General features: G+C 34.6%; 1 protein-coding gene across 1 annotated transcript in view; it reads right to left on the bottom strand.

The window, feature by feature from the left end:
• Positions 1 to 518: 518 nt before the first annotated feature.
• Positions 519 to 24,900, bottom strand: part of LOC129804854 (endoplasmic reticulum metallopeptidase 1-like) — a 28,168-nt gene continuing 3,786 nt past the window's right edge. Inside the window, exons 2-8 of the mRNA XM_055852512.1 lie at positions 21,501 to 21,771; positions 14,988 to 15,558; positions 9,796 to 10,700; positions 5,453 to 5,835; positions 5,210 to 5,372; positions 4,637 to 5,134; positions 519 to 988 (exon numbers count right to left, since the gene is read on the bottom strand). Coding sequence (XP_055708487.1) covers positions 815 to 988; positions 4,637 to 5,134; positions 5,210 to 5,372; positions 5,453 to 5,835; positions 9,796 to 10,700; positions 14,988 to 15,558; positions 21,501 to 21,503 — 2,697 coding nt within the window. The 5' untranslated portion in view covers positions 21,504 to 21,771 and the 3' untranslated portion in view covers positions 519 to 814. The remainder of the gene's footprint in view (positions 989 to 4,636; positions 5,135 to 5,209; positions 5,373 to 5,452; positions 5,836 to 9,795; positions 10,701 to 14,987; positions 15,559 to 21,500; positions 21,772 to 24,900) is intronic.

The raw sequence follows: 24,900 nt of genomic DNA on the forward strand, positions 1-24,900 counted from the left end.
GCTAAAAACTGCCTTTTTGTTAATTTCAGAGATTATGTGATTTTATTTAAAAATCATTTAAAGATTTAAATAAAAAATGAGAAGTCAATAATTCTTAGGATAATAATTTTTTTTCTTTAATCATTCAGGAGTAATCATTTTGTTAGAAAATTTATGTTTCAGTAAGCTAGAAAATCAGAAATTATTGTTAAAATATTTAATTTTATAACTTCCTAATTTTCCTGATAAAATTTAAAATAAAAACAAATAAAATAAGTGAATAAAAAGGTTTTTGATCACTAATCTCTGCTAAATCGTCTTCAGTTTTCTTCCTAGGATCTTAAAGTCTGGAAAACAAAATGTTATCTTCAGATTCCGACGATTGACTGCGACAATTTCACGTGCACTCATAAAATTGCGATAAGGAAATGCCCGAGATATGTTCAAAACACCGCTCGAGACTTTGATCGTGCAATTGAACTTCAACGACCAAAGTGTCACCCTGATAAAAACTATGCCAAAAATAGAAAGACTCCAACTTGATTTTGCCTCACTTAAAATTTATTTCAACAACTCTTTAATCACTTTTTTTTGATACTAATTTATCAATTTTTTCTTTGTTTTCATTTCAATATTTGATATTACTTTGTAGTACCATTGTTTTTTTTATAAGCTAACTACAGGAATTTTATCTAACGCACGATCACCTTTTTGGAGGAATATAATGCAGTTCAGAACTGTTTTTTTTTTACCTTACCTGGAGAAAGATTAGAATATGTGTAATGTATGTATGTTTAGAAATTTGATGTGAAGATGAAATTGGAAAAGGAAAAAATTAAAATTTGTATGATCTGAGAGCACTTGTCCAGTAAGTGGATGTCGTCCACGTCGGGAAGCGGCTCATAAATTCCTTCAGCTGCGCCGTTGTCTTGTTCTTGCCATGACTAAATTGACCACTCACAGTGATATCTAGAACTAAGTCTTTGTCTATGTTGAACTTTGGAGGAACCTAAAGAATAAAATTACTTTATTAGGTAAAACAATTTTTAACAATATTAGGGTTTCAATGTTGCAATTTTTCTATAAATTTCAGAAAAATTTCATTTATTTCACATTTAAAGGATTTTATATCGATTAGCCGATTTCTGCTATACTCGCCGAACAATCGGCTTCTAAAAAGATTTGTATCGATCAGTCGATCTCCGTAGAAATCGAGTCGATCTATCAGGAACTTCATAGATCTTTATCGATCAACAGATCTGTGCTAAAATAGCCGAATAATAGGCTTCTCAAAAGATTTCTATCCATCAGCCGCTCTCTGCAGAAATCCAGTAAATCAATCAGCAACTTCAAAATTTTTATCGATCAACCGATCTCTGATAAAATCGTCGAATAATAGGCTTCTTAATATTTTTTATCAATCATTAGATCTCGGCTAAAATCGCTAATAGGCTTTTTAAAAGATTTCTATCGATCAGTCGATCTCTGCAGAAATCCTATAAATCAATCAGCAACTTCAAAATTTTAATCGATCAGCCGATCTCTGATAAAATCGCCGAATAACAGGCTTCTTATTAGATTTTTTTATCTATCGTTCGAGCTCGGTTAAAATAGCTAATCGGCTTCTTAAAAGATTTCTATCGATCAGTCGATCTCTGTAGAAATCGAGTCGATCTATCAGGAACTTCAATTATTATCGATCAGCCTATCTTTGCTAAAATCGTCGAATAATCGGCTTCTTAAAAAATTTTTTATCAATCACTCGATCTCGGTTAAAATCGCTAATCGGCTTCTTGAAAGTTTTCTATCGATCAGTTGATCTCTGCAGAAATTCCATAAATCATCAGCAACTTCAAAATTTTTATGGATCAAATGATCTCTGATAAAATGACCGAATAACAAGCGCTCTCTATCAGAAAATCGCTAATCGACTAGGAACGTAGAAATCGTGTCGATGTCGATCTATCAGGAATTTCAAAGACTTTTGCCGATCGCCGATTCCTGCTTAAACCGCCGAATAAGCAGCTTTTCATAAGATTTTTACCGATCAGTCGATTTCTGCAAACAACGTGTTCAACCTACCAATAACTTCAGACTTTTGTCGATCAACCGATTTCTATAAAAATCGTGTTCCTATCGGTAACTACCAGTAACCTCAGTTATTTATATCTATTTGTCGAATTACTTCTTAAAAGATTTTTTATCAATCGCTCGATCTCGATCTCTGCTAAAATCAATAATCGGCTCCTTCAAAGATTTCTATCGATCAGTCGATCTCTGTAGAAATCGTTTCGATCTGTCAGGAATTTCACAGATCTTTATCCACCAGCCAATCTCTGTTGAAATCCAATCGGTCTATCAGTAACACTTCAAGTTTTTATCCATCAGCCTATGTCTGTTAAAATTGTCGAAAAATATGCTTCTCATATAATTTTTATCGATCAGTCGATCTCTGCAGTAATTTTATCGATCTGGCAGTGACATCAAAGATTTTTATCTATCAGCTAAACTCTGTAGAAATCGTGTCAATCTACCAGAAATGTCAAAGATTTATATCGATCAGCAAATCCATGCTAAGATCGTCGAACAATAGGCTCTTAAAGCTTTTTTTATCGATCAGTCGATCTCTGCTGCAATTGTTTCGATCTACTAGAATTTTCAAGGTTTATATTGATCAGATGATTTCTGATAAAATCACTAAATAATAGGCTTCTTGAAAGATTTTCACCAATCAGCCAATTTCTGTAGAAATCGTGTCAATCAATCGGTAATTTCTGTCTTAATATCGATCAATCTATCTCTACAGAAATCGTGTCCTTACCGGTAACATCATAGGCTTTTACAGGCCAGCCAATCAGGTCGATCTGGCAGTAACTTCAAAGATTTTTAGGATTTTTATTTATCAGACGATCCTTGTAAAAATCACGGAACAATTGGCTTTTTATAGGATTTTTTATCGATCAACTGATCTCTACAGAAATCGTATCAATCTACCGGTAACTTTAGAATTAAATATATCGATTAACCAATCTCCACAAAAATCGTGTCCCTACCGGTAGCTTCAAAGCCTTTTATAGATCAACAAAGCTCTGCTAAAATCATGTCGATCTACCGGTAACATCAAAAATTTTTATCGATCAATTGATCTCTTGATTAGCTTTTGACATTTCGGAAAATACTTTGAAATTTTGGAAAATATTTTAAAATTTTAGAAAAAATCCGCCGAAAGATATGATTAAATTGTCTTTCTAATCATGTTTCCGTAAATTAGGTCTTGAAATTATAGGAAATTTTAAAAGTTTTCATGAAATTTTCTTCCTTTTTCAGGAAAATGTTTTTTTTTTGTCAGAAATTATTCGACTTTATCCCGTTATATTTCTTTTTAAATTGTAGTGAGTTTACCTTCAATTATGAAATTTTACACATTAGGTCTTGAAATTTTGAAAACCATTTTGAAATTTCGAAAAAGTTGCACGAAAATTTCATAATTCGATAAAATATTTGTTACACATTCGTTCAGTTATCACTTTTCAATAAATAATATCTTGAAATTTTTAAAATTTTCTAAAATTTCCGTGATATATTTCATTCCTGCAATAAAGCATTTTTAAAGTATTTAAAGTAGGGTAAGAGTGCCAAATTTCGGCATAGTTCCATTCAAGCGATAAAGTCCCAAGATTGAAATACAATATTTTTAATGCAAATTGATTTTCTTTGTTACTTTTATATTTAAGGACTTTTGCTTGGAACCTTGTAAACAGTTTATCGTCTTTATTTTCCCTAAAATCATTCGTAATACACTTTAAAATGAATAAAATGTGACATAGCATTATTGGTGGCCTATTCCGGCCACCTTCATTCTCATAGTTCCTTACCCTTCCGGAATTCTTCCAATGCCTTTTTTTAGATCAATTTGCATCGAAGCGATATTTTTTGTTAATTTTTTGCATTGAATAATCTCTACACTGAGAAAAAAAGAGGGTGCGATTAACTTTTTTTCCTCGTAACTTTAACACTTTTTAGGTGTAAAAATATATCAACATTTTTAATGTTAATTTTACACCTTTTTAGGGTAAAATTAACATGAAAAGGGGTAACTTTAACCCCCAATACACCTAAAAAGGGTAATATTTACACCGATTTCGGATCAATACTGCAGGGAAAAATTAACATTTCCGGAATGTTATTTAACTTTTTCGGATTTCTCTCAGTATGTAGAGTATGCAAAAACTAAAAATTCATGGAAATCTGAGGAACAAAAAATGTGGCCGGAATTGCAAGCTGGCCGGAATTTGGTACACTTACCATATATTTTTTGACAATATTATTTTTTTACAAATTAGATCTTGAAATTTTGGAAATTATTTTGAAATTTTGAGTAAATTGAATGAAAATTTCACTAAAAGATTAAGCATGCATTACAGTCATTCTATTGTCATGTTTTCATAAATTAGGTCTTGAAATTTCATAAAATTTTATGAAATTTTATGAAATTTTGTGAAATTTCATGAAATTTTGTGAAATTTCATGAAATTTTGTGAAATTTTATGAAATTTTATGAAATTTTATAAAATTTTGTGAAATTTTGTGAAATTTTGTGAAATATTCAATTTTTTTCAGAAAATTATAATTTTTTTGTGAAATTAAAAATCCTTACCTTAAAATCTAGATGGAAATTCCACTCTTTGGGCTCGAGGCTGCTGTATGAGTAATAGACAAAGTACATATTCCGTCCGAGATACTGATGGGAGGATGCCAATGGTGTCTCCGGATCCAAACTCCAGGCCATCAGGTCAAAGCCTGGTAATCCGGCAAACATCATATTCATGTGATCTGGCCCATTGCAGGTGAAATTGAGTCTAATGGTGTCTGGTGATAGGCGTGCCTTGCCATTGAGGCGCAAATCAGTCTCGATGGGCACCTCAAAGGGTGGTGCTTCGATGTAGTGCGTTTTGTAGATGAAATTCATCACAGGCAACGGATAGGGCATTGCACAGTAAATGCCACGTGTACAATCCACCAATTTGGCTCTCTTCATCTCACTCACCGCCATTTCAACACTCTCTGGACTATTAATGTCCATATTGATGATCCAGAAGCCTGTATCATGATCCACTAGCTTCCGATTTTCATCAAAGAATTTTCTATCGACATTCTAATTCCCCCAAGAAAAAAGAGATTCTCAATATTACAATCTTATTTTTCAGGCTAACGAAAAGGCATTCCTCACCGTTATTATAAAGCGTTGGGGCGCCAGAGAAGTCACATCTCCAGAATATGGAAAACCGAGATCAGTGAGCAAAAGAACGGCCAATGCCAGGAATGTAAAACTGGCAGGAATTCTCTGGAGAATGTGTGGGAATTGTGCAACAAGTACTAATTGACAAACAAAACTGCAAACCAAAAAAGAAAAAAGAAACCATTTAACATCATCTTCATCGTGCCTTTGACCAGGAAAATTATAGAACCTCACCTGAAGAGCATACCAAACATTGCACAAATCATCGTGGCAATTATTATCTCAGAATTGAAGGCACTTCCAGTACGTCCCATTGTTGGTACAAACATCCCAATTGCACCCAAATCCAGGTAGAAAGACTGGACAAATGGGATACCCAAGAGAAGGACATAGAGAAGGAGCCACTTGATGCTCTTTTTGGATGCATCTGGGAACATTCGATTGGATATGAGGCTCTGCACAGAAGAGAAAACAACCCACAGAAGAGCTATGAAGCCCGATCTGATGTTCAGGGTGTACGTCACGAGAAGCAAGAATGTCCAGAGGATCTGGATGGCATCGTAGTACACTTGAAACAGTGTCCAAATGTTTGGAATGCTCTTCTTCAATTGTCTGACCTATCAAAAGTATTTTGGGAAAACAATAAAAAAGCACAAATTCAGCTTTTTACTTGACATGAATACAGATCAATTCATTAAAAAAGATGTCCCATAAAATTCAATAAAATTAATACAATATTGTTTAATATTCAAATATCGTCCAGAATTTTAATATTTTCTATCAAAATAGAGGTCACAAAATTGAACAATAATTTCAGGAATGCAAGCATGATAATATCAATTTCACATTGGAATATTATTAAAAAATGTTAAATGAACAACATAGAAAAACAATATTTCTGTTTATTTATTTTAAAATTATGTTAAGGGATTTATTAAATTCAAAAAAACAACTTTAAATAAAACTAAAAACAATTTTTATAAAAAGTTTTATTTTTCCTATAATTTAAACAATTAAAAGGCAGTGATAAGCCTAGATCAGCTTATAAAGGTGCGATTCCTTCATTGCAAATTTGGATTGTGGCAAACCCGAACGATATTTATACATAAATAATGCAGATTTCGTTTAATAATTCTTAACGTGTATGAAGCATATCATCGTTATTAATAAGGAAAATTGGATGAGAAATGCATGAAAGTGTCTGAAAATCTTTAAAGTCGATTATCTCGGAAACTATGAAAGATAGAGGCCTCAAACTTTACATCAATTTTGAACCTCTTTCAGACTTGATTTGTGCAAGATTTCACTTGAAAATGAAAAAAATTGGATGAGAAAGACATAAAAGTGTCTGAAAATCTTTAAAGCTGTCTACACATTAGACAAATTATTGAAATAATTACATTTCAAAGTGACATTGAAAAGAAACTTCAATATTGAAGCGAATATTGAAACCAATATTTCAATAATTGCCTACACACTGAACAAATTGACTTCAATATTAAAAACACCAGTCTAGTCAGGGTTTCACAGATCTTCTAGGATTTTCTACCGTATTTTGTCAAGAACACCCAAAAAAACTAAGTTGGTCAAAAGATTTCTCCAGCTTCCTCCAGAAATCCCAGATCTTCTGGGATTTTCTTGTTACTTATGCCCAAAGCACTTCAGATACTTTCTGTAGTCAGAGGATTCCTGGAGCTTCCTCCAAGAAATCTCAGATCTTCTGGGATTTTTTTTGAATATTATGTCAAATCCCAGTCACATACGTACGGTGGTTTTCAAAAATATCCTAGAAGACTGGGATTTCTTGAAGGAATTTCTTGAAGCTCCAGGAATCCTCTGACCACAGAAAGTATCTGAAGTGCTTTGGGCATAATGAACAAGAAAATTCCAGAAGATCTGGGATTTCCTGGAGGAAACTCCAGGAATCCTCTGAGCAGAGAAGGTATCTGAAGTGTTTTGGGCAAAATATTCAATAAAATCCCAGAAGTTCTGAGATTTTCTGGAGGAAGCAGGTGATTAGTGCTGACCAAGTTGGGTTCTTGAGGAGATTGAACAAAATATATAACCAAATTCCTAGAGTCTGGGATTGGAGGAAGCAGGAAAAAATGTGTCTTGACTTGGATTTTGATCTTGGATGTGTTTTCATTCATGAACAAGGAAAATCCAGCAGTTCTGTGATGTTCTGAAGAAAGAAGATTCCTAACCATTAAAAAATATTGAAAAAAATATCAAATCAACCTGATATTTAAAATTTCTTTGAAATTTTATGTCAATGTGACTTTGAAAATTTTTATTGACATAATTTGGCCTAGTTTGTGTAGCCATTCAAAATAATGAAATAAAATATTGAAGAAAATGTTCCATATTGAAACAAATATTTCAATATTTGCCTACACACTGGACAATTTTCTTCAATATTGAAACATTTATGTCAATAAATCTTTGCAATGTGGAGGCAATCCTTGTCAATATTTGACATTGAAAAGAAATATTTCAATAAATTATGTCTAATGTATAGCGAGCTTAAAGTCGATCATCTCGGAAAGTATGAGAGATAGAGGCCTCAATTTTGCATCGGTTTAGAACCTCTGTCAGCGACCCGTGAGAATCCGCGAAGTTATTCATTACCCGCGAAAAATACTCGCCCAGGGAAAAACCGCGAAAAAATACGCAACCCGGAAAAATCCACGAAAAAATACACGCCACGCGAAAACTCGCGAAAAAATTCGCGCTCCGCGAAAATCCACGAAAACATATACGCCCCACGAAAATCCGTGAAAAAAATCGCGCCCCGCGAAAATTAGCGATAAAATACGCACCCCACGAAAATCCGTGAAAAATTTACGCCCCGCGAAAATCAGCGATAAAATACGAGCCCCACGAAAATCCGTGTTCTTTACTGTTCTCAAGTGCTTCTGCATTATCGACTTTTATGTGTTGCTTTCCATCACAGGTATTTGATGATTTTAGAATACGACGAGGACTGGGGAAAACAGTCAAGACAGGAAACAAGAGAAAAAGAAGTCGATAATGCAGAAATAGGGTAAATGTCCTAATTCAAAACCATTTCCAGATGCTTTAACTTTGACAGAAGATTCAACACATTAAGTTCAATTTTTTTACTGAAGAAAATTACATAAATTTGCTCCTTGAAAAATACACGAGCGTAAAATGCTGCAATTGGAACCAAATTAATCCAAATGGAGACAAGGGAAAGTTTCTAATTGGAGACAAACAGTGTAAGTGAAACCGCGACGAAACCAAAACCGTGTTGAATTGCTCTTGAGTGCAGGATTTGTTCTTATTCCTGGTCTTTTCCCCTTTCCCATCTAAAACAATAAGAATACCTCTCCAAAAAATCATATTTCCGGAGTTTCCTATTGAAGCATTTGCAGACACTTCAGAAAAATCCTTTCTGTTCACGAAATAGGTAATTATTTCATTTGAAAACTTCACATACCGTTAATAATAAAGTGTAGCACTTAATTTAACTAAAATTATCCAGAAGTATGACATAAATGTTAAACAAAACGAATAAACAACAGTCAATTTATTGTGTTTTTCATTGGAAAACATGCTCGATCTATAAAAAATTCAATGGTGAAAAGGTACACTATTAATTTTTCTGAGAAATTAACAAATTAAAATATGTAAATATGAATGGATTTTCGCTTTATTTGGAGTAAAATTAACTAAATAATGAAACTGTTGTATAGAAAATATATAAATATAGTAATTTAGTACTTTATTTATTGTGAAAACAATGACGTTTCCATTTAGAGTAGCTAAAAGTTTCCATTTGGAGCAGGTTTTGAATTAGCTTAATTTACCCTATTTGGGAAAAGTAAAGCACTAAAAACATGTTTAAGAGAACGTTAGCACTTCACTCTTTTTAAATAATTCTGTCTATGTGAAGAATTTCGGTCCGATGGGGTGTAGCAAGAATTGACGGAAAACAGTAGACCCTTCTTGACTTTCGTATGTTTATCGTTTACAACGTTTCGAGGATGAATGTCCTCTTCATCAGGTATCGAATTTTGTTGGGAAAATCACGTACAGGCGGGAAATGATTACACTTTTTTGGACTTGGATCACAGATTGCACTTTTGAGTTCACCATTCGACTGATCGACACAGAATCGACTGTCGATCAGTCAAATGGTGAACTTAAAAGTGCAATCTGTGATCCAAGTCCAAAAAAGTGTAACCATTTCCCGCCTGTACGTGATTTTCCCAACAAAATTCGATACCTGATGAAGAGGACATTCATCCTCGAAACGTCGTAAATAATAAAATTGCGAAAGTCAAGAAAGGTCTAGTGTTTTCCGTCAATTCTCGCTAATTCTGTATATCGTATTTTTTGTTGGTTCTTGTCTCGACTGTTTTCCCGAATTCTCATCGTGTTCTAAAATTACCAGACCAGGAATTCTCTGGAGCATGTTTCATAGTAAATTGGTAAAAAAAAAGTGCATTTTTAATTGGAATAGCACGATAATTCAATTGAGCAAAATATAGCATTTGGGACAAATTTAATGATTTGTATTTTTGTTTAAAATCAATAAATAAATAAAAACTCACCCCAAAGTGATGCACCACAGCCATGGACACACTCAGAGTTGGAAGCACGTAGAGGAAGTAAATCCAGATGGGACGAGCGTACCAGGACATCGTCCTACCTAGAACAGTCAATGATAGCGCAATAACAATACAAGATCCAAAAGCCAATACCCAGCCCAGAATCTGAATGCCAATGGCCTTCATCATCCCTGCATAGTAGACTGTATGATCAGTTCCCAATCTCTTGGCTGATTTCATGTTTCTGTACACAGCAAAGGCTGACAGACAGGCCGCCAGGACACTTATCAGGGCAGTCAAATTCTCTCGCCAGCGCACCATAAAGGCGCCCAACATGTCAAAGAAAATGAGATCATTTGTGCTACTTGTATCGCTCATTTTGCGCTGATCCGTGATCTCATTGAGACCCTTCAAGAGAGCCAGGATATTGTCACCAGTTCGCTGGAGAGATCCCAATGGAATCTGATCCACTGAATCGTATTTTGTGTGATAGACATAGCCATTGCTGCTCCAGGCAAAATCCACTCCTGATATGTGCCCAAAGTCCCTAAAAACCCGGAAATCCGTATCTCCCGGTATCACTCCGGACTGAAAGATCTCCTGGGCCAGTGTCGAGGCATAGGGATAGGGAACAACTTGGGAATAAACCTCCAGGAGCCAGGGATTCTTGGGACCAACTTGAAACAAAAGTTCCCTCCCACCAGCTCCACAGGCTTCCAAATTGATAAAAGCCCGGACATCTTTGGCCCATTTGTGCTGCGTGATAAATCCATGAGATGCCTGCATGATATTCTCTTCGGCACCATTGAAGAGAAAAACTATATTGTAGTTCAATTTGAGTTTTGTCTTCAGCACAACTCGCATAATTTCCAGCATAACAGCACAAGCTGCACCATCATCCGAAGCACCTGGAAAACGAACCCCAACAAGTCACAAATTATCACTCTCTGGACTTCTTTCTCCGAAAACAGATTGTGGGAAAATTACAAATCTGTTCAACATGCAAAAAATCACACCAATGTGCTATTTGTGAGCTTCAGTTTTCAACGATCCCACCGCCCCTTGATCCCACTTCTGAAAAATGTTGGATAATGCAAAAGACAAAGAGAAAACACAGGTGCTCTTGAGCAAAAAAAAATTACACACTATCATTTAATTCTATTAAACCATTTACAATTATCACAGCGATGTTTTTTTTTATTATTCAGAAGTTTTGTTTTTACATTTTTATTTTGTTTTTGGACTGAATTTACCTCATATCTGAAACTCGTGAATTATTCAAATGGTAATCTTATCGAGAAAGTGAATGAGCTACCTGATAACGTATGTTTAGCGAAATTCAACACATTGCAATGTTTGTTTTTTTTTTCTTGTAGATAAAATCTCTAAACTTTAAACTTCCTCGAGATTGCTTATTAATCCATGGATTATTAATTAATACCAGAGATGAAAAAAATGCGGCATTTGACCTAGAAAAACTGTGCCATATTTTCATAGGGCGTGGCTAAATTACAACATAGGTAATAGATAAATAGGGTAATTGTGCCAAATTTCGGCATAGTTGCATGCAAGCGCCAAAGTCTCAAGTTTGAAATATAATATTTTTTAATGCAAACTGATGTTTTTATCACTCGTTTTTAAAGAATCTTGTTTGGAACCTTGTAGACAGTTTATCGTCTTTATTTTCTGTAAAATCATTCGTAATACATTTCAAAATGAATAAAATGTAGACATAGCATTGGTGGCCTATTCCGGCCACCTTCATTCTCATAGTTCCTTACCCTTTCGGAATTCTTCCAATGCCTTTTTTTAGATCATTTTGCTTCGAAACGATATTTTTTGTTAATTCTTTGCATTGAATAATCTCTAGATTATGCAAAACCTAAAAATTCATGGAAATTTGAGGAACTGAAAATATGGCCGAAATTGCAAGCTGGCTGGAATTTGGTACACTTACCCTATGTGAAGATATAACTTGGTATTGTAGCTTTTTAATAGTCCCTAACTCTCACTAACAGTATTTGTTTGTGATGTTGCATAAATCATCTAACAAGAAATAGGCCACACCCCCTCCAAAATCGAAATTGTAGAAAATAAAGTAATTTTCAATGCCTAAGATATTTTCTTTGATTCAGGCCTTTTTTCAATAACTTGATATTGAAATATTCTACAAGCTGTTTACTGTAACTCTTTCATGGTCGGGGTTCTATAACTCCTAACAAATAGGCCACGCCCTCTTCAGAAGTTGAAATAAATGTATTTATTTCTAAATGTAAAATATTTTCCTTTTTCTTCTCAGAACGATTAAATTTCACTGTAAGTTAGTGCATGCTGACTTATTTCAGTATTATCATTATTTTATAAATTTTCTTTAATATTTTTGATAATTTTTTTATATTATGTTTCTGAATGAAACAGTAAATAATTCAATGGATTTAGAAAAAGTAAAAAATAATTTTATCAGTCCAAAAACAAGCGTTTAAGTATCACTCTTCGGAAAACGATCCAGTTACCCCACCTTACTATATTTACTTCAGAAATTTTTGAAGTATAAAATTTAACTAAATTATTAAAATTTCGAAATGAATTTCAGAATACAGTTTCGAAAACGAAATTGTATATTTTTAAAATTTATGATTTACGCTTATGATTCATGCTTCTATTTTTATTATTTTTCATTTTGCTCTCGGACGATTTATTGTGAGCTTTTTTTGGCTTTAAATTAGAATCTTAATTTATCATTAATAAATCAAGTAAATCATTTATTCAATTCAATCCAATTTATTCAACAAACCAATTATTTTCGTAATTAATTGTTTTTGAAATCTAGTTAGCTTGGTCAGCTCTGACCTTCACGATTATTCCATATTTCCGAAATATCAAAACTTTAATAGAGGAGCCTCTAACAAAGTTTTACATTTTGTCTCTCTGTCATTGTTTATTGAAGGAATCGGGAATCTTCGTTTTTTCCATTTTGTTTTTTACACTTTTGTTTTTCGCAGTTTGTCTTTGGAATCTTTGTCTTCAGTAATTTTTGTTTTTTGGAAACTTTGTCTTTGGAAGGCTTGTCTTTCATACATTTTGCATAATTTTCGTAAATTTTGTCTGTAATACATTTTGCACAAGTATATTTTATAACTTTCCAAAAATTTCCGAAACTAAAAATGTCCTAAAACACAGAAAATTTCCCTTTGCCCCAAAGGACGAAACTAAAAATTTCCCAAAACACAGAGAATTTCCCTTTACCCCAAAGGACGATACTAAAAACCTCTCAAAAACAGAAAATTTCCCTTTGTCCCGACAGGTGATACTGATAACTTCCCAAAACACAGAAAATTTCCCTTTGCCCCAAAGGACGAAACTAAAAATTTCCCAAAACGTCCAAAACACAGAGAATTTCCTTTTGGCCCAGAGGACGAAACTAAAAACTTCCCAAAAACAGAAAATTTCCCTTTGTCCCGACAGGCGATACTGATAACTTCTTAAAACACACAAAATTTCCCTTTGCCCCGACAGATGATATTGATAACTTCCCAAAACACAGAAAATTCCCCTTTGCCCCAAATGACGAAACTAAAAATTTCCCAAAACACAGAAAATTTCTGTTTGCCCAAAATGACGAAACTAAAAATTTCCCTTTGTCCCGAGAGACGATACTGATACTTTCCAAAATACAGAAAATTTCCCTTTGCTCCAAACAACGAAACTTCCCAAAACACAGAAAATTTCCCTTTACCCTCAAGGACGAAACTAAAAACTTACAAAAAACACCATTGTAATATCATTATTTAATTTAATAAAATGCACTTGTTTAAAATGTATGAAAGACAAGATTTCCAAAGACAAAGTTTCCAAAAAACAAAAATTACGGGAGATTAAGATTCCAAAGACAAACTGGGAAAAACAAAAGTGTAAAAAACAAAATGAGGAAAACAAAGATTCCGCAAACCTTTATTGAATTATAAAGAAATTATAGAGTTCTTATTTCTGATTTAAAGAAATTCAATGTATCGTAAAAATTCAATGTATAATTTGGAATGTCATCATGAGAATTAAAAATTGGGAACAGTTGTCAGCGCCACTCTCTGGGGAAAACAGCGCCCTCAGGCGGAGAAAAGGCTGCCTCTGTTCGCGAAGTCTCTGCAGTTTATTTGTTTTCATTTCGCAATAATAAAAACTAGGGGAAAGTGTCCATGCTCTACACGATCCCAAGCTTTATAATGACTAAATTTTTCGTATGTTTTTCAAGTAATGTGAATCATTGCACCCATATTATAAAAACTAGGGGAACGTGTCCTGATTTTAAAATAAACTGCAGCGTCACATTTATTCAGAAACATAGCAAAAAATTTAGTCATTACAAAGCTTGGGACAGTTCAAAGCATGGACACTTTCCCCTAAATGGCTTTTCGAATGAAAAAAAAATCACTACTCCCTTTCTCTAAACAAAGAAGCTTCGTGTAATATCCGCTAGAAACACTACAAATTTTGAATTTGAAAAAATACTGTTGAAATCCGTTGATTAAAAATTACTTTAAAATTATCTTAAAAACTGTCTTGAAATTCCCAATGAAAATTAAGTCAATCTCAATTACTATTCATGCTTCTGTCTATCCATTAAAAAAAAATTTTGGTGGGAAAAAGTCTCTTCTACGCAGAATTCATTAGATTCACACGCAAAGCATAATTAATCTAATTGTTTTATACGACAGAAATTACACCAAAAAATTAACCATGATTGCTTTCAGTCGAGCGAAAAACAATTTTTTTTCTCTCTTGGTCTAATTCACTGAACACTTTCCCAGAGACATTCTTTGTCCACGAAAGTGCGTTAAATCAATTTTGGTGTGTCTCAGACAGTTTTTTTTTGTTGTTATCATCTCTGTCACCCAGAAAATAGAAATTTTTGTCTCTTGCCCCATTTTATTTATTTTTCTGTGCGACATGGAACCCTGATAGGTTCTCAGCTCAATCGATTTTGACTGGTGCGAGATTTACAGAACCGGGTTGAATGAGATCGATGGAATGGAGAGAAATTTAACCCCAAGAGGTCACGCATTCTTCCCATTGAGTTTTTAGGGAAATCCCCCAGACGGGCTACTCACTAAACCAATTTAAGGTGCAGCAAATACAAAATTGCCAAAAAAAAAAACTAAATTTATCTCTCGAGTTGACTTACAAAGGATCCTGCTCACCTGGACTCTCCGGGACGGAATCAAAGTGACAATTGAGCATTAATGTGTGCGAGGATTTCACTTGTGCATTGACCTTCACAATTAAATTCTGCACATCATTGTACACATTTGTCATGCCATCGAAGAACTTGATTGGAAATGCCCCACTGGCTTTCTGGACATCGATCTCCACTTTGAAGCCACTCCCGTATTCGTCCACAACAGCATCTATATCCTTCCGCAAAACCCTCACAGCCAGCACCTCATTCTCATAGCTTCCCGTGACCCGAGGCCCAATATCCGTGAGTCTCGTGAGACTAGCCATTGCATGCTCAGCTATAAAGCTCTCCGGATGTCCAGGCTCATCCTCCACACGAAGTCCACGCGGCAAACGCCTCTCCAGAACCGTCACGATGAGAAATGTGGTGAACATGAGAGCCACCACGGCGTAAAGGAAGGAATTGGGCAATCTAGCATACTGCTGATCACCTACCTTCACCTTCCCGCCATCCCTTCGACTCTGCTTCTGCTGCTGCGCCACTTCCGGCACATACGTCCGTCCACTCCGCTGCCGGATCCGCGATGGCTCATCCTAAGCAACAACAGACAGAAGCCACATTTTGAGCTTCTCTTTCATTCTCCAAAACCTCCAAAACATCAAATTCCCAACATTCAATAAACAACATATTTTTCCCCCATTTGCGTATTATTATGAAACTCCCAAAGATAGTAATAATACAAAATTGATAAGAAGCTATAATATTTCTCCCTCTCACACACATTGAACACATTTCATTGATGGGAAGCCTCTCATTACCCAAAAATAAGATATTTTCATTTGATAAAATGAACAGAAAAACCTCTAAAGAAAGTCATTCTCGAAATTACCAAGCAATTTAACATGACCAAAATATAAATGTACATCAATAAAAAATTAGTATATCATTTAAATAATACAACTTAACCCATTTGCATTTAGACAAAATACACATTATGATTAGTTTTTTTTCTATTTTTAGCAATGAAAAAAGAATCTGTGGAAATGGAAAGTTTTACAAGGTCTTATCATAAGTTTATTGACATTGATAAATTGGTTTCTGTGTCATTGGAAAATATTTTTATTGCTCTCAAATGACTAGAGAATTTGCAGTGATTCTGATTAATTAAATGAATATCAATTTTGGAAATAGACTGACATTAAAAGATCAAATGGTTAGAGATATCAATTTTTGCTTTACGATGACCCCCTACAAAAGTCTGCATTTTATTTGTTTTAATGTGGTAAAATTTTTTATTTGCGTATAGTAAAACTCTAAAATGGGCATAGAAGGTTTTGCACCTTCGTAATGTTGCAGCTTCGTAAAAGTTGATTTTTTTCCGAGTTACTAAATGAATTTCATCCATGGACATACAGTGAGCGAAATTCAAATAGGGACGGACCTATATGTGGGTGGTGTGGGTGGTCTGTAAGTCGGATCGACCTAATATTTTTTTTGTATAATATAGGCCTATCCAACAAGACTTTTTATGGTAGTGATCCACGCGCAATTGCGTTCGTGCGTGTACGCCAGCCAAATATCAAATTTTTGGGTGATTTTTGAGCGAAATTCAAATAGGGACGATCCCGATTTTTTAAATAAAAGTGAAACAAATCAGATCAATGAGAATTATTTTAATATTGTGGACTTGATCTCTTATTCTTTATGCCAGAAATAAGGTCGAAAAAGCAACTATTCCAAGTTATAGAGGGTTTATTAGGGTTAATATTTACTGTGAAAATCTTTTGCTTGAAGGGGGTCGTTTTAGTGGGTAGAGAAAAATTCATAAAAATTACCACCCTTGCAGCTCAGGAAAATTGAATTTTGCAGATTCGTAAAAACATCTGTCAAAATTACTGACCGCCGAACTTAAGAATTCCTCACTGTTTTGGGTCAAACTGTGCACGCCGCTCGGGATATTTGACTCATCAGAGATTTCACTGAATAAATTCACAAGAAAATTGGGATATTAAACAATTTTCACTAAAATCTCATGGATAACACGCACCTTCCCATCAAAATGAGACTTCATAAGATGTTTTTTTATTTAATTTCTGTCAAATTAAACATTAAGCCTGAATCTGCTTATGGTAGGTGTGATTCTTTCATTGCCCATGCGGTGCGTTTTGAGAATTTTTCATCCAATTTGCTTTGTTTTCAAGCGGAATTTTTCACATTTTACTTTAAATTAATTACTGGTAATTCTAAGAATCACTGATGTTCAAAAACTGTTATGTAAGACTGATTCGAAGTATTAGAGAAAAAACAAGGATTACAATAGGTGTGATTACTACTTTCTGATTTGTGCAGTGATGAAATTAGACTTCTTATGGTAGATGTGATTCTTTAATTGCCACTTCGATGTATTTTGAGTATTCTCATTCAATTTCCTTGTTTTAAAGTGGAACTTCCCACATTTCATTTTAAATTGGTGGCTGGTCATTACCGAAATCAGTTACGTACGAAATATGTTCTGCAAGACCCATTGGAGGTGTTAGAGAAAATCCGAGGATTACAATAGGTGTGATTATGAGAGAATCATACCTAACCTAGCTCTTAACTGACTGTCAGAAAGGAATGCAGGGAAAAAAATGGTAGGAGCGTGGTGGGGAAAAAAGAAAAAACTCATAGATAATGTTGACTTATGGGAGGTCGTTAAAGATCGGAATTTTATATCTCTTACCGTTTGGCCTCTAGCCATGTCAGCTTGAGTTCGAGTAGTAAAATAACTTTTTCCTTTCAATGGATGAATTTTGAATTAAATTATTAAATATTTCTGAATATATGGACTAGAAGGAAGGATCTTTTCTTGGTTATTTTAAATTAAGATGGATTTGCTCAATTTGCATTTAATCAGGCATTAAGTGGTAAAGCGCTTGCTCTGTGATGCAACCGTCCCGGGTTCGAATCTCCTCTCTAGTAGAAGAATTCTGTAACACTATGACAATGTCATATTACAAATTTAAAATTTAGGTGTGACGAATGGGGGAAGAGTATTCGAAAATCATATAAGTTACTAAGAACTTCATAGTGCTTTTTGCAACATGCATTCGATACTCATTGGACTTTAATGTTGTCCTTGCTTGTCCTGCTCCCGAATTTACCATGAAAGTTTGTCATATGACATTGTCATATATTTACAGAATACCTGTGTACAGTATACTTTACTGCACTTAATTTTGCATCAAGAACCCTAATTTCGAGTAAGAATTTCTGCGTATAATACACTTTTTTTTTTAACTTGTGGTGATACGGCTAGAAGCCAAACGGTAAGAGATATTGTAGTAGGACTTTTGAGCCTAAAAGAGTCGGAAGGAGAGAGCCCATTCTGACAAAGACAGTGCTATACTGGTAAGGAGTTGCTATAACAGCAAACTTCAGAGGAACTATATTGCTAGTCTCCCCATAGCAAAAGAAAGCGGAATAGGAATAACAAGCGAAAAATTCCTCGGAATTTTCCAGTATTTTTCCTTGAAAAATTCCATAGGAATTTTCCATAATAGGTTCCAAGGAAAATTTCATGGATTTATACTGGATTTTTTCTGTAGAATACATCCATGGAAATGTTTGTGGAATTTATTTGGATTTTTCTACCAAAATAAAATGGAGAAAATATGAAGCTGTCACATTCTGAATATTAAAGAAATAGCAAAGATTATGAGGATTATAATATGTTTTACTAAACCAGCAATAACGAATTAACACTTTATGCATTAAAAAATATTTCATAAAAAGAAATAATTTTTCCTAAAATAAATATTAAATGACATAAAAACAGTATTATTTTAGGTTGACGCCCAATTTAATGTAATCACTTCACTATTATCTACACAAAATGCAGTGTCGCATAATTAATTATATTATAATTGCCATATGAATCACTAGAAATTATTGCGGGAGGTTGGAAACATTATTTATGTTGTCGCAATACCATTTTATTTGCTTGACATTTGAGAAAAATAGTGGAAAAAACACTGCAAACCCTGTGGAAAGATAGTTGGATTTTCCATAGGATTTTTTCAGCCTATCCCGCGGACGTTTCACATGTCAGTTTCCATATAAATGTTCCGCGGAATTCAACGCTGGAATTCCAGTGGATCGTACTTGAAATTCCATGGAGAGCTATGAAACCAATGGAATTTCCGACTCCAAATTCCATGGAAAACTTAGTGGAATTTTAGCGTCAAATTTCGGGGAATTTCGCAATTTGGACGCTGGTTTTCCACTGGAATTTCCGCGGAATTTTGCTATGGGTTTTTTTCTCCATCTTCTCTTATACCTTCTCTTCCAAAACCATGTTTTTTCGTTTATTTCGAAAACGGACCCTAGAATTTTTTTCATTTCTTTATATGTTTTGGAGGTGGTCAAGGTAAGTATTTCGTCCTTAGACATCTCCCGTTAAATCATTGCTCTACCTGCCGATTTTATTTGGAGGTTTTTCGAATAGTAAGGGTATATTCTAGTACATTCAGAGGAAATCTGTAGATTTTCGGCAGAAATTCTGCCGAAAATCTGCAAATTCTCGGCAGAATTTCTGCATTGTAAATCTGCATAGTCTCCATTGTCTCAACAAAAATATTGTTCATTTATCAAGAAACTGTAGATGTTACAAAGAAAATGGTATGCTCCGCTTAACAAGCATTACCGATTAAACATTTTAGATAACTAAAAAATTGCGAGCAAAAATACTAATTTCTTTAAAATCGCCAATCGAATGAGGCAAAAACACGAAATTTAGGTCGACACTCTGTTTAAAGATATCACTTCACTATTCTCTACTTATAACACGGCGTCGCAGAATTCTTTATTTTATATAAACACTGTGAAATCACTAAGAATCACTCTATTGAATTTTGCAAACCTCAGTGAAAAATATTCCATCTTTTCAGACACAGCTGTCTGGAATGTAGAAAAAAATCTAGAGAAAATCGGCAAAATATGTACGGAAATTCGTCAAAGTATGCACCAGGATTCGTCAGAAAATCTGCAGAAATTTCTGACGAATTTTGTCCTAAGCCCAAATAAAATTCGTAGGAATATCTACAGAATTTTCGGCAGAGGTGTAGATATTTTCTGCAGAAATCTTAAAGATATCTGACGAAATTATTTGACGGGTCACGATGTATGTAACAATTCAAAAAGCAGCACAGAAAAATGATTTTCAATCATACATATAGTACTTTTTTTTTAATATAACCTTACATTTCACATTTTGAATTAAACCGTCATTCGAAATTGAAAGATTCAGATTCAAGAGTCTAGGGGAAAGCTCGCTAACTTCGGACGACTCAAGCTTCTTATAAATAATTTTTTTCAATGTGTTTTTAATTAATTTGACCCATTATGATATTTTAATAGCTGTTCCAATGCCTAAAAATTCCAGAAAAGAGCTACTGGTGATATCCATTAGAGACATAAGAAAAACATTGAGTTGTCCGATGCTTGAGTCATCCGAAGGTAGCGCGCTATCCCTAACTGAATCAAACTATTAATGTCGACTTTGGATCTTCAATGAACTTTCCACATTCCACATTTTTTCCGCACCTGTCTTCTTTCCGATTTATCTTAAGTCCGAAAGATAATTGAGCTTACCATGTTAATAATAGATTTTTATCAAATCTAATTTTCCAGTAATTTTATGCCACCAATGCTTATATTCGTCTCACTTTGAACTTTAGTACAGGCATGTACTAAAAGTTTTTTTTCCACTATAATTCATCTTTTTGTCGTAATTATTGAGCATGTGATATTTTTAACTCACTCCTTCTATTTAATTAAGAACTTCTGGAGACTTTCTGCAATTTTTAGTAAAACCTTTGGGCACATTATACAATTTTCTTCAATAATTCCGCAACTAGACAGAATTACCAATCACGATGGACTTGATTAATAACACAACACCATATTCTGAGTAAAGATTCATGCATTTTAAATTGCACAAATCTCATAAAAATATAATTAAATCATATCGCGTCATACTTGAATAAACACATCACGCAATAATTCAATAATTAAAGAAAGTATATGCCAAATGGGTTAATTGTCCATTGAGGAAATCAAAAATGTGGAGTTGGAAAATGTGAATGTGTGTGAGAGAGAGAGTGATAGCGCTCAATTTAGGCGCGACATTTCAACCTAAAATAACTCATCATCGTGAAAATAGCCAGGAAAAATTTATAAATGTGTCTCATGAAGCCTTGAGAAGCACTGTTGTATCGTAATTATAAAATTCCACGGGAAGCTAAATTTTATAATAAATAATATATATATTTTTTTAAAAAATATTTTTCTATATTTTACCATATTCCTCCTGTCTCTGTTTTTCAGCACTTGTTACAATATTGAAATTATACGACCAACTTTTCACCGTGCAAACCAAAGACTGACTTAGCCATGTGGACCCATGAACCGGCATCAATTATCGCGACAACTGATTAATCTACCCCAAACTGATAAGAAGCATATTTCAATAAGCAGGTTGTAAAAAAAAACTCACCATAATTCTCGCCTGTTTGCCTCGGTCTCTCTCTATTTCACTCTTCTTCTATTTTTTTTTCCTAGCTATTCATTGGCAAGAGAGCGTGATTATTTGCTGACAGTGTTGGGCAGAGTATTCCATTCATTCCATTGAATATCGCACGGTGAGACACGAAGCCGGAAAATCTGGGCAATTTTCCACGCACAACCAACACTTCCAGTCGCTTCGCGTCAACTATTCTGGCCACCCGGACACTCTCCTAGCTCGTGTGGAGTTGGGATCGGATCACCTGCATGTATAAGTGATAGAAAACTCTTTGGTGTATTTGTTAACTTAACTCACGATGATATCAATCATGATTTTTCTTTCATTTCACTCTCAAATTCTGAGCTGTGTGCTTGTTTTTTTTTGTCTTTATCATCAGGTGATAAGAGGAGTTAAAAAGGTAGATGCCGTATTCAGCAAATCCCTCTCACTCTCTTTCTCTCACTATTTCTGTCCTAGCTCTGGCAAACAACCCAGCACCAGAAACTTCAATTGAAACAATATATCCCTCATGAGAGGTTTTTGCCCTCGACTCTGCATCAGAGAATCAATAGTCCTACAGCACCAAAGGATTTGCCCTAAATTTTTCACTAATGCAATCAATTGGAATATCTCAAATCTTTTCAATGAAGTTCAAGGTATTTTTGTGAGAAGAAAAATGCCTTCAGAAAATTACTTCACTTTGTAAACTAAAATTTGAAATAAGAAATATGTTCATTTGGATCTTCAGCGATTTAATTTTACATCAAACTTGAGCAATGAACAGTATTCCTTACTGAGAAAAAAGAGGGTGCGATTAACTGTTTTTCCTCATAACTTTAACACTCTTTAGGTGTAAAAATATATCAACATTTTTAAATGTTAATTTTACACCTTTTTAAGGGTAAAATCACCATGAAAATGGGTAACTTTAACACCTAATACACCTAAAAAGTGTAATATTTACACCGATTTCGGATCAATATTGCAGGGTAAAATTAACATTTCCGGAATGTTATTTTAACTTTTTCAGATTTCTCTCAGTGAATATTGGTATTATGGTTTGAATTATATTAAAGCGCAAGTTAGTTTTTGTTGGGGAAAACGCACTACCTTCAGACGACTTAAGCTTCAGACGAAATGTGAGGCACTGGATTAGCTATAAAATGTAATATTAAAGCGTTTCAAATTCATTAAAAACAGATTGAAAAAAAATTGTTCGAAGCTTCAGTTATCTGAAGGTAACGCGCTTTCTCCTACTTTTGATGAAATAGAGATCATTTTTTAAAGCCAGAAACACATTAATAATCAAGTCTTTCCCGACACCGTCAGAGTTCAAACCCGAGGACGAATACGTGGCTCCTTTAGAGTGAACCTAGTAAACTTTGAGGGATGATCGGCAGATTGACATCGATCTAGAGCTCAAAATTAGCAGATCTACACAATTTCACAAAAAAATCGGTAAATTAGCACAATATTTGCGCAAGTCGACAGATTGGAACGTTTTTGGGGAGAAATTCGACCAATTCCCACCAAACCCAAGATCACAATTAACAAACATGTTTATGGAGGAGCAAATGAGGCAGCTCATTCCAAACAGTCAACACCCCTTTGCAAAGAATGAATTACAAACTGAGTGGGGAAGACCAACAAAAGAAAAAAAAAGTTAATTGAAATCGGTTAATAAACATTAAAGATATGAGTCCGGTCCTTATGGATATAGTAAGGGTCGGGGTACAGTGGGTTGGGGTAGAGACGGATAGGACCCATTATTAGAAAGATCTCGATTTTAGATACAATATATGCTAAAATTTCATCGAAATCCCTTCATAAACACAGAAAATGCACAGGGCAAAACATTTTTGATTATAGCTCGGGTCAGGGAACATCTAGGGAGGAGTGCGACCCACCGTCGGAAAGATTTCGACCTCAGCTACAACATATTATAATTTAATGAAAAAGCATAGTCTAGTTTTCGAAATATTCGAGATCGATTAATCGGATCTTCGATTAAATCGGATTAAATTGGGGTGCCACAAAAGTTGTAGTACTTCACGAGGCCTTTCCAAAACACCGAAATTTTTCCAAATCCGATAATTAGAAGCGGAGTTATGACCATTTGAAAAATGAATTTTTGACCCCCTCTAGTTCGGATCAGGGGGGTCGGAGATGGTTAAGTTTGCCACTGATCGAAAGCCCTTAGCGCCCAGCTATAACATACCAAAATTTGAGCTCGATCGATGCCATAGGGGCTGAGTTATTGAGAAAAGAAAATTTGGGGGTGTTCCAAAATGGCGGAATGGGGGGTGGGGGATGGGTCTGACATCACCAACTTCTAGCCACCTATCGATATTTAACCTTTGCCGAAAACCGCTTGTCGATATCTCTCTCCAGAAGTGCTTATACGACGGACGGACGGGACGGACAGGACGAACCGTCCACGAAAATCGAGTTTTAGCACACACGATTTTCGTGATCTATGAGTGTCAAAACGTGTACAGTACATCCAAAATTTGGGCCCGATCTGACGAGGTCGGATTTCACCTGTGACTACAAAAGTTGAGATTGTAAAGAATCTCTGTCAACAAGAGGCGAAAAAAAGAAGAAAAGAATGATGAAAAGATGGTTCTATAAGATTCATTCAGCCTGAACCTGAAGAGACACCTGTCCACAGGTTCTGGGCCCGAACCTGTCGAGAGGCCCTTAAATTCAACGCTATTTGCGTATAAAGGCGAAATGTCCCTCTAGCAAAGACATAAACCAAATTAGAATTACACAGTGAAATAAATAATTTATTCATAAATTCAGGAGATGATGGTGCAGTTCATGCAGTTGAACCATTACAAAATCTGAACAAATTAACAAGCGCTCAAAGCCTTTCGTCGCGAAAAGTCAATAAAGCTTTCAGTATAGGTCTTGATCCGAATTAATAATAACAATAATTAACAATATTTCTGATTCATATCCCTCTGTACATATAGATTAGTAAAATATTGGGGTTGTACAATTACAAAATTTCCCTTGTTCGGTCGGTTTTCATCGGTAATAAACCGGTTAAGTACCGATTTTTGAATAATTTTACATCCCCTAAAAATCATATTTTTTCGGTTTTTCTCAAAATTGGCCCAAGCTTCTAAAATAATTTTCGGATATGTTTTATAGGTAGTCCAGGCGAACATTTAGTCCTAACATACCTATGACCGGAAAATTCGCCATTTTGAATTATTTAAGGTCAAAGGTCAACCACTTTGAAAGGGCCATTTTTCAACCAATTTGGTTAAATTTGGATTTTTTAGAGAAGTACTGTAATGCCGGCTTTAGACTGCAGGTTTAACCCAGTTCCCTGAGGTCTCAAAAATCTAAATAACAAGGAATTTTATTGATTTTTCAAAAT

Source organism: Phlebotomus papatasi, chromosome 2, assembly GCF_024763615.1.
Source record: "Phlebotomus papatasi isolate M1 chromosome 2, Ppap_2.1, whole genome shotgun sequence".
In the NCBI taxonomy this organism is placed as follows: Eukaryota; Metazoa; Arthropoda; class Insecta; order Diptera; family Psychodidae; genus Phlebotomus; species Phlebotomus papatasi.